The sequence below is a fragment of the Bison bison genome, unplaced genomic scaffold (assembly GCF_000754665.1).
Source record: "Bison bison bison isolate TAMUID 2011002044 unplaced genomic scaffold, Bison_UMD1.0 scf7180017864063, whole genome shotgun sequence".
NCBI lineage: Eukaryota > Metazoa > Chordata > Mammalia > Artiodactyla > Bovidae > Bison > Bison bison.
The window spans coordinates 14,068,633-14,079,492 of NW_011494635.1; the positions used below are offsets into that span (position 1 = coordinate 14,068,633).

General features: G+C 52.3%; 1 protein-coding gene across 1 annotated transcript in view; it reads right to left on the reverse strand.

The window, feature by feature from the left end:
- The window catches only part of EBF4 (early B-cell factor 4), a 56,986-nt gene extending 46,322 nt beyond the window's left edge, over nt 1-10,664 (reverse strand). The window contains 1 exon segment of the mRNA XM_010836634.1: nt 10,486-10,664. Within this exon segment, the coding sequence (XP_010834936.1) occupies nt 10,486-10,622 (137 nt within the window). The 5' untranslated portion in view covers nt 10,623-10,664.
- Between the last annotated feature and the right edge of the window lie 196 nt (nt 10,665-10,860).

The following is a 10,860-nucleotide window of genomic DNA, read 5'->3' on the forward strand; positions in this document are numbered from 1 at the left end:
AGGAGAGAAAAGGTTTGTATTGAAAGTGCCAGACTATGTAGGCATACAAAAACCAGGCCATGGAGTGTAGACTTTCTTCTCTGGGTCAAGATCTTCCAAAATGTTTTCTTTAGCTCTCTCATGGCTCCAGATCTTCGTTCTATGAAGGAGTGCTATAGCCATAACTGCTGGGAGATGCGGCTTCATGGAGTACTCATGAGTGTGTGTGGGGGGGGCGTCCATGGGGCACCCTCCAGGAAGGGACTGTCTTTGACTCGCTCAGGCCAGTGGTCCCCACGTGTGGCAACCAGCCTCCAAGCTGGTTCCCATGACCCCTGCCTCCTGGAGCTCAGGTCCTTGCACAGTCCCTGCTACACACTGTCAGGATTGGTCTCTATGGCCAATAGAATCTGGCACAAGTGAGAACATATGATTTCCAAGGTTAGGTCATACAAGATACATGGCTCCTGCCCTAAACAATCAGTGACTTGGGCAAAGCTGGCTGTCATGTTGTGAGGATACTCAAGCAGTCCTCCGGAAGGTCCACATGGAGAAGAACCGAACCCTCCTGCCAACAGCCGGCACTAACTGATCAGCTGGGCGAGATCCACCAGCCCTCGGCCAGCCTTCAGATGACTGAAGCCTCATAAGAAACCCTGAGCCAGAACTACCCAGCTACACTGCTCCCTGCTTTCTAATTTTAAGAAACTGTGTGAAATAATGAATGTTGTTTTATGTCACCGAGTTTGGGAATAACTTTTTTTTTTTTTAACGTGGCAATAGATTACCAACATACCATGCTTACTTGACTACGGAGCATTTTGGTGGAGGCATGTGGTTTGGGAGACATGACTAAAGGCCTCCAAGAGGTTCTGAAGTTAGGCAGGGCTTAGAAGATGCTGCAGGCAGGGAGTGCCGAGGGTGCTGATAGCAAGAGGCCACTGCAGGGATGCAGAGGTGAGGATGGTGGAACTGCTTTGAGAGCCATTTAGACCAGAGTCCGTCCTGGACATGCCATGTGACGGCCTCTGCCATACTCAACAGTGCTTACTATTTTTCTTCATATAATTGTAAATCAACTTATCCTTACTTGGCTTCATGCAAAGCTATAATATCTGAAATGTCATGGCCTTCAGAAGCTTGTTGTATTTTTACTTATATGCTGCTAAGTCACTTCAGTCGTGTCCGACTCTGTGTGACCCCGTAGACGGCAGACCACCAGGCTCCCCCATCCCTGGGATTCTCCAGGCAAGAACACTGGAGTGGGTTGCCATTGCCTTCTCCAATGCATGAAAGTGAAAAGTGAAAGTGAAGTCGCTCAGTAGTGCCCAACTCTTAGCGACCCCATGGACTACAGCCTACCAGGCTCCTCCATCCATGGGATTTTCCAGGCAAGAGTACTGGAGTGGGGTGCCATTGCCTTCTCCGTTTTACTTATATAGATTACAGTAAATATATAACCAATAGAATGAAAATTGTTCCTCCTCCTGAAAGCCTGCTTGGGAGCCTCAGTGGTCCATATGAAATGCTGATTTTGGAGGCAAAAGTGACAGGTCTTGCTTGGGGGATGTGGTTTGGGAAACATGACTAAAGGCCACCAGGAGGCTCTGAAGTCAGGCAGGACTTAGAAGATGCTGCAGGCAGGGAAGGCCCAGCATACGGACGTGAGAGGCTGGTCAAGATGAGGGGGGCCACCAACACCTTCTCTTCCCCACCAAAAGTTATTTCTACATGTTCTTTCCTCCAGGATCATCCTCCTCCCTCCTCCAGGGTCCCTCCCTTCTCCTCTGCCTCAGGCTTCATGTCCAGGCCTTGACTGTCCTGTTTTCCACTTGCCAGGAGGCAGAGAAGCCTGAAGAACTTTGATCGCAGCAGGTCCGATTACTGTTAATGAATATACTAAAGGTGGCAGTAACCCTGACTCCTTCCTCTGCCCCCTCTCCCACCCAGGACCAGCTTCAAGAGAGGTTCCAGGACCACCTAGGGGGACATAAGGCCAGAAGGGGGTGGACTGTGAAGCCATCCCAGATCACTCTACCCTTTATTCCATCATCTGGCCCAGAAAAGGTGCTGGAAGGTTCTCAGACAGTAAAAAGAAGGGGCAGAGAAAGAAAGAGGTCTTACAATAACAGGGGTGGAGGCTGAGCAAGAACACAATCTCATGTCTACACAACATACCCTATCTACACAGCTACTCCTGCAGTTCCCAGGCCAAGAGTCAATCATTGATGCTAAGCCTCCTCTCCCATCCATCCCTCTTGGCAAATACCAGTCAGTCCTGGGTCCCGGCTGCCTGCTGGCTCCTGCCAAGCTCCTAAGGACCAGAGCTGGGAAGTCTGCCCTAAGCCCCAAGCCAAGCTTGCTTCACAGGGCCTGCCCTCTCAGCAGGAGGGGATTCCCAGGGAGAGAGGTTGGGGGGACTCAAGAGGGAAGGGAGCAGGTACCCCTGCCTGGGGTCTGTATCCATTGAGGGGCTGCACTGACCTACCCCACTGTGGGATCAGGCTCAATCCCACTTCCCTTGAGGTAGCCCAGCATCACCCTCCATGCTCCACTTCACTTAGTGGAGGCACTAAGGCACACACACAGTCACACACATCCAGGCAAAGCAATGGGACAAGGTGGATAGCTTACAGTTCTGGGACAGGGATTACTATCACGAATGGCAGCAGAAAAATATGAGTGACCCCAGCAGACCAAGAGAGGACGGCAGAATGGGCAAGACCCCTGCTTGCACGCCCAGGACTGCTCCTGGTCTGCAAATGTCTCCAGTTTACTCTGTTCATACCCCTGCAGGACAAGTGAGACCAAGGTGAAATAGAAAGGGCTTTGGTTTAAAGAAATCCTTGTGGGACTTTCCCGGTGTTCCAGTGGTAAAGCATCTGCCTGTAAATGCAGGGAACATGGGTTCAGTCCTTGGTCCAGGAAGATCCCACATGCCATGGAGCAACTCAGCCTGTGCGTCACAACTACTAAGCCCATGTGCTGCAACTATGGAAGTCCGTGCACTCTAGAGTCTGTGCTCCGCAACGAGAGAAGCCATCGCAAAGAGAAGCCTGAGCACTGCAACTAGAGAGGAGTCCCCGCTTGTCGCAAATAGAGAAAGCCCATGAGCAGCAACAAAGATATAGAGCAGGTAAAAAACAAACAAATAAATGCAATTAAAAAAAAAAAAAAGTAAGGAAGCCTATGTGTCATCCCTTAAAAAACAAACAACAGAAATATCCTCACATTTCCTATGAACACAGAGAATGACCTGAGGATTAGCACAGCGGCTAAGTACAGGATGCAGGTCAGTCTAGACTGTGCCTTCCTTCTCCTGGTTCCCCCAGGCAGCTGCACTGCCTCCCTGCCCATGCAGCAGATGACCAATCAGCATCCCTGAGCAGAGCTGCAAGCCCCAAAGGAAGACGGAGGGAGGGGAAGACTGTTGTTCTTCTCCCCTTGGGAGGAGCTAATGCTCTTGTTACAAGCAAACAAACCAAGATTAAAGAATGGAAAGAAAGAAATATAGACATACGCTCAAATAACTCAGATGATAGACCCAGGGCATGGAGAGGTCTGAGAGGCCTGCTGGGGCCCCTTGGAAGCAGACGTGTGCTCCTACACTAGCTTAGAGGCAGGGATGTGAATGAAGGCCAAGGTCCCTGATTCTGTGGTCTCCAAAGTGGGATTGCCCAAGACCCTCACTGGAGTGTGGGGAGAAACTGAAAGGGTGTCTACTGATAGGAGTCTGTTCTCTAGAAGAAAGAAGTGAGGCAGGAGAGCCTGGGAGGTCTGGAGAGGCAAGTGTTTTATCTGGGTTTCCCCAGAAGCAGAACCTGAGACAAAGATTCCAGTGCAAATACTTTATGCGGAAACCCTGGTGGGGGTGGGGAGTGACCAGAGAAGGAAAGGCAGTCCTATTGGGTGCATCAGCCGGGAGGTACCACTGTGGGCAGCTGCAGCTCAGTCCCCAGGGAGCCCTGGAAACAAGCCTAGAACTTGTGCTTCAGCTACCCCGTCAGAGGGCTGGGCATGGAAGTTGAGGTTTTTATCCACCAATGCCATCAGTCACCGGCTGAGGGCCTCTGGGGTGTCATTTCTCAGCGGGATTGGCCTGGTGTGCAGGTGTGCAGAGCAGACTCTGGTGGTCTAAGAAAGTCTTAGGAGGCAAATGCTGGCAGAGGAAGCAGACCCTTTCCTAAGGGTCCCTAGGGGACATGGGTGGGGTAGCAATTCCCAGCCATCCAAGGGCCTGCGGTGTGACGGAAGCCAGCAGAGCTCCACCTGAGTGCAGCCTGGCAGATGCCTCACCTGGTTTGTGAGCTGCTGGAGCCTATAATTCAGAAACGTCTCATTCACTTAGCATGATTAGTGTACAGAGCATGCTATATGTGCGCCTTTTCTGGATAAATGCGGCTGAGTGACGAAAACAGCCACATTAACCACTTTTGTAGGATTCCAAAATGATTTACGCATCTCCTTGCTTTCTTAAGAGCTCCCCTTGTGGCTCAGCTGGTAACGAAGCCACCTGCAGTGCAGGAGACCTGGGTTCAATCCCTGGGTTGGAAATATCCCCTGGAGAAGGGAAAGGCTACCCACTCCTATATTCTGGCCTAGAGAATTCCATGGACTGTATAGTCCATGGGGTCGCAAAGAGTCGAACACAACTGAGTCACTTTCATTTGCTTTCTTAAAAAGATTGTTTTCAACCAAATATTCAAAACACTTTCCTATCAATCCCAGAGTGTGCTGAGGTGGTGAGTTCTTTGCTCCTGTACTAGAGAGCTGGGATATGGGAGGAGAAAGTGCTCATTTTCATATATCCACCAGGGCCAAGTCATCCCCTTCCTATTTCCTGTTCTGAAATAGCCCCCAAATTAAAGGAGACTGTGACAGAAAAGTTCGGGGAACACAGCTGTTTTTTGGCTGGAGGACATCCAAGCACGGGCGTGTGTGGGCTTCCTTAGTACTTCCCTGGGAATCCAGGTTAAAGGTGACACCGAGAGCAACCTGATCTTTCCAGCCTGAGTCACTCAGGTAACCTGTGCTTCGGAGTACAGGGGGATGCAAACCTGGAGGCTGCAGAGTTGTCTGGTTGCTATTGCTTGGGCACCCAGGGGTCCCTGGAGATGCTCCTTTTCGAGGTGAAACAGGATGCCCCAGGGCCCTTCTCATAGCAGCTGGACCTTGCCAAAGCTGTCTAGGACAGATGATACTTCCTTCACAGTCAGTCTCTGCTCTCAACTCAGAAGGCAGTTCATATGCCTTTACAGCCTTGATTACATGCTAATTATTCAGTTCAGTTGCTCAGTCCTGTCCAACTCTTTATGACCCCATGAACTGCAACACGCCAGGCCTCCCTGTCCATCACCAACTCCTGGAACTTGCTCAAACTCATGTCCATTGAGTCAGTGAGGCCATCCAACCATTTCATCCTCTGTCGTCTCCTCCTGCCTTCAATCTTTCCCAGAATCAGGGTCTTTTCCAATGAGTTGATTCTTCACATCAGGTGGCCAAATTATTGGAGTTTCAGCTTCAGCACCAGTCCTTCCAATGAATATTCAGGGTTGATTTTGTTTAGGATTGACTGATTTGATCTTCTTGCAGTCCAAGGGACTCTCAAGAGTCTTCTCCAACACCACAGTTCAAAAGCAACAATTCTTCCACACTCAGCCTTCTTTGTAGTCCAACTCTCACATTTGTACATATCTACTGGAAAAACCATAGCTTTGAGTAGATGGACCTTTGTTGGCAAAGTAATGTCTCTGCTTTTTAATATGCTGTCTAGGTTGGTCATAGGTTTTCTTCCAAGGAGCAAGGGTCTTTTAATTTCATGGTTGTAGTCACCATCTGCAGTATTTTGGAGCGCAAGAAAATAAAGTCTGTCACTGTTTCCATTGTTTCCCCATCTATTTACCATGAAGTGATGGGACCAGATGCCATGATCTTCATTTTTTGAGTGTTGAGTTTTAAGCCAGCTTTTTATTAGCAGGAGCATTTTAAAACAAACATCCAAACCCCACAGACAGTGGCTGAGAATGAAGCTCTGGCCCTTCCCCAGAGGCACCCTCAGGCCTTCCGTCTCCCCACCTACCCATCCTCTACCAAATCCTAACTCTTGCCTGCCTTGGCAGCCCAAAGTTCTGAGCAGTGCCTTGGCTTGGGCCTGATCCATCTTGGCATCTGGGATGCTGGGTGATGGAGAGAAGTCCTGAGGTCATTAGCAGGGAAGGGAGGCTCCTTTTTAATCCCCCTCCACCCAAGAGGCGGAAGGAGTAAAACTGTATATCTTCTGCATCTCATCCTTTGTCTCAGCTTCCCTAAGGTCTCTGCTAAATCCAGCTCTTCTTTCCCCCATCTTAGCATGACTACATAAGTCTCCCTTTCCTCTCCTCTGGTGCCTCTCTTCCTCCAAGCATTTCACAGGCCCCAGCTCTCCCTGCAGGCGTCCCTTGGGTCCCTGTGACTGCTGATAATCATCAGGCTGGGCCTGGCATTCCTGGCCTCAGCCAAGATCTATTGGCCTAGCCCTGCCCTGAGCCTAGGACAGTACAGGCAGAAGGAGGACCCGGTGCCTAGAGGCAGCTGCCCAGGACCTGTGTCTAGAAGGGCCAGGTAGAGATGATGCTTTGGGGCTGCTTCATATCCCCTACTCCCACTATCCCAGAGGGCCTCTGCTTATCTGCCCCAGGAAATTCTCTCAGCCCCAAGGCCCCTGGACCGGGGGAGGAGAGTTGGGAACAAAACTCACTAGCTAGCTCTCCCATGCTTCCTCTTGCTCTTGCTTCTACCTAAAGACAGTCCACCCTGCTTCTCTCTGCCCACCCCCTCGCCACCCACCCACAGGCCTGCCTGCCAGGTCCCAGGCTGAGGAATGGCTATTAATTATTAAAGCAAACAAAAGCATTTCCTAGCAGGGAGGCTAGCCTGCAGCTACTTACAGGAAAGGCAGCCCCAGTTGGCTTCCCTTTCAGGGCGCTGCTAGTGTTCTGGGACCAGCTCACGGGGGAGGGCTAGCCTTGGTCCTCCAGGAGTCTACCCAGGCTGGGAGTCATATCAGGAGAGGAGAACTGAATTGCTTCTGTGCTGGGCACCCCAGCAAGAGCTTGTGGAGTCCAGAGAAGGTGGGCTAGGGCTGGGGTATGGGTCTCTGAGATAAAGTCCTGTTGGACCAGGGGATGGATGGTCATGGCAACAGCCAGGGATTCTTGGGCAGAGTTCCCCACTGGGAAGACCCTGCCAGCCCAATGCTCCAGCCTTCCCTATCACCTCCAGGGTATGGTACGCAGCCTCTCTTTTCTCCTACCTCTCTTTCACCCAGAACTTTCCTTCCTGTTGGCAGATCTTCCCTTACTGATCTTAGCAGGCTCTGGGCCTTCTCCTCCTTCTGAAAAACCTTGGTGCTGCAAAGCTGGGCAGCAGTAGCTGTTTCAGTGCCTGGTTCCTGCGATCAGGTGGACCATCAATGTGAACAGGGGAGTCTAACCAAAACAGACTTGGTAACCTTCTAACACACACTCCTGCTTCCTTTAGCAGATACTCGTTACCCCACTGACTGCTCAAGCCTGGTGCCGAGGACCACCATCCAGGCCCTAAAGGAAGGTGTAGGCTGGCTGGGCAAGGAAGTCCAGGACAGCAGGGCACAGCTGACTTTGGCCTGTGACAAGCATCCTTAGACAGTACCCAGAACTACTCCCTTTGGCTGAGTGAGAGAGCACAGAGAGAGCAGGTGCTAGGGGGAGGGTCCCAGAGGTTGTAAAATGTTATCCAGTGTGTGAATGGGTCCTGGGAGGAAAGGAACTGTTTCAGGAGACATTGTTGAATGCCGAGTGTCACACAGAGGCTGAGAGGAAGCTTGGGATCGAATCGGACTGTGACGGGCCTTGAATGCTCAGTGTCTGGGAGGAATTGGGGAGGCGGGGGGCGGTCACTGAAGTTTTTAATTGGGGAGGGACACGATCAGAGAAAAGTTCTTTGGAAATCTTCTTTGGCCCCCTGTGTGGCAGATGCTTTGGGGGGCGGGGGCATGTGGTGAGAGGCTAGGGCAGTGGACTGGCAGGCTGAAGTGATACACTGGGTAGGTTAACTTCAGGCCAGGGAGGAAAGTCTTGGAGGGCACATCTTTGTGTTGAGTATGTGTCATGGTTAAGAGCTGGCCGTGGGCGCTGGGATTCGGAATAGGATATGGAGGGACCATCCAGAAGCCCTGACAAACAGGTGGCTATGGGGTGAAGGCATAGAACACAGCAAAGACAGCTGTCAGACCTCAGGCAGCCTTGCAGGGAATGTTCCAGGGCAAGTTCTTCTGAGACAGAGGGAGCGGAGCCTGTGGAGGTGGAAGAAGGTCAGGGCAGGGAAAGGAATTTCTGTCATTGTGGTTTTAGGATGAAAAGACCCAAAAGAGGACTGAAGAAGGATCAAGAGCCAACCGGTGAGATGATGGCACCGCAGGAAGAGTAAGAAAGGAGTATCCCCCCAACCTGCTCTCCTTGGAGCCCAGAGGCAACCAAAGGTGTGGGGACTCCCAATCCGTGTTCTGAGACAGAGAAGTCTCAGGACTTAGAGATAAGCAGTCAGGCCTGAAGAAATGCCTCTCTCCAAATTGGGGGTGGGAGGGTGGGCATTCTTAGTCCTGGTGATGTAGCCCTGAGGACTCAGACTGGACACGTCCCCCTTACTCAAGATCTCTTTCCTATGTGCAGACAACACTGCTAATGCTCCATCTTGTGGGAAGAGCCTCATCTCCACACTTCCTGAACCTGCACAGGATACAAGGGCTTCCTCCTAATCAAACCTGCTGGCAGGGTCAGAGGGGAAGGTCAGAGACAAATAGGAACCATAAACCCTGAGGCCCTAATGGAACCCTCCATCCACTCCTACAAGGAGCTCTCACCACACAGCCAGTGATGGAGAAAAAGACAAAGAAATTGACCCCCTCAAATTAAATGAGGGCTTTCCTCATAGCTTAGTCGGTAAAGACTCTGACTGCAATGCAGGAGACCTGGGTTCAATTCCTGGGTCAGGAAGATCCCCTGGAGAAGGAAACAGCAACCCACTCCAGTATTCTTGCCAGGAGAATCCCATGGACAGAAGAACCTGGCAGGCTAACAGTCCATGGGGTCACAAGAGTCGGACATGACTTAGTGATTAAACCACCACAAGTTAAATGAAAAACCAGAACCAACAGAAAAACAAGCAGGATACAGAACTGTATGTATAACACAAGAAAAAAAAATATGTCAATGGGAAGGAAATACATTAAAATATTGACAGTTTGTTGTATTAGAGAGAGGGGTTTTTGTTTTCTATTTTCATTTTTTTCCCTGGAATATAGTTATATCATGAGCGAAAGTATGGAAATTGATTCAAAGACAAGATCCCTTCTCTTCCCGAAGAGGTGAGCTCGGGAGAGAAGCCCCAGTGCTCCCTCTGGACAGTCATGAAAGGACAGGAGCGCAGGAACACCATTCAGTTTGAACATGAAACAAAGTGTGTGTCTGTTAAGAGGTTAGGTAGGGGTTGGTGGTGAGGTGGTATCCCCTGAACAGGACTGGGGATGTGAATGTGTGGCTGCCGTTCAGATCTGGTCTGCCCTGAAACCTCCCAGCAGAATCCTTTCCAGCGGCTGGACAAGCAGTTGCTCAGACCTCTGGAAAGTTCAGCTCCCATGTGCCGCAGGTGTCTGCAGAGGCACCACCTCCTTAGTCCCAGCCACTGAGATCTCCAAGTAGGATGTCCAACGTCCCCTCCCCTTGTTCACAACTGAGGATACAAAAAGCCCGGAGCCCAGGTGTTGGGGGGGGGCGGGTCCATAAACCTTTATACTTCCTTTCTAAATCCAGGAGTCCATCCCCCACCCAGGCTCCTGCGCAGACTCCTGCAGAGGAGTCAGAGGAGATGGGCGTGGGCGCTGGGTTCCTAGGGACCCCTTGCCTTGGGTAGGACCCACTAGAAAAACACCTGGCGAACCTGCCCCATCCTCAGTCCTGATCATTCCACCAAGCCGATTGCCCACCTCATGTCTTCCCCACTCTTCAGCCTGCAGCCGCTTCGCCGGCTCCCGCACACCCCCATCCTCCAACTCTGAGGGATTATAGAAAGCAGTAAGGTGGCTGGGTTTTGTGCCTTTCCTGGCAGAGATCCGTGGAACTGGACAAGGAGGGGCACTTAAGCTGCCTGAGAAGGAAGGGTCAGCAATTCCTTGACGACTGGTTGCTGGGGGACTGCGGAGAGCCGGGAGAATTCCTCCTCTTGAGCCATGGACCACTGGGCACGCGAGCGATAGTCAGAAATCAGAGTCGGGACATCCAGGAGTGGAGGCAGAAGCCCCGCCCCGGCTGCCCCCTCCCCCATGCTCTGGAAGAAGCACAGGCGCTCAGGGCAGGGTGGGCGCAAGAGCTTGCTGGGACAGTGCAGAGTTAGGGCTCCGTCCAGCCCCTCGCCCCAGCAGTTCAGCAAGCTGAGCGAAGGCGGCACGGAGCCGTCCAACCGGAGCGCGCCGAGTCGCGTCCGAACGCTTACCTCTGCGCCGCGGTACTGGCGTCCAGGATGCCCGCGCCCTGCATCCAGGAGCGCACCGAGCCCAGGCCCGCGGGCAGCAGCGGCTCCTCCTTCAGGTTCAGCCCGCCGCGGGGCAGAGCGTCCTGAGCAGGGAACATAAGGGCGCGCAGTCAGCGGGCGCCCTCACCGCCGGGGATCCGATCCCGCCGAGGCTGCCGGGCGTCCTAGCTCCGCGCGCCTAACGGCACCCGGCGACTGCAGGAGTGCAAGCAGCGGCCGTCCCGGCCACTCAGTGCGCGCCAGCCTCCTGGGCGCTCCCTCGGAGAAAGCGGGTCCGCAAGCGCTGTCCCCTCCCCTCCCCGGGCGCGGGGCGGGGAGATGGAGGGATTTCCCCGC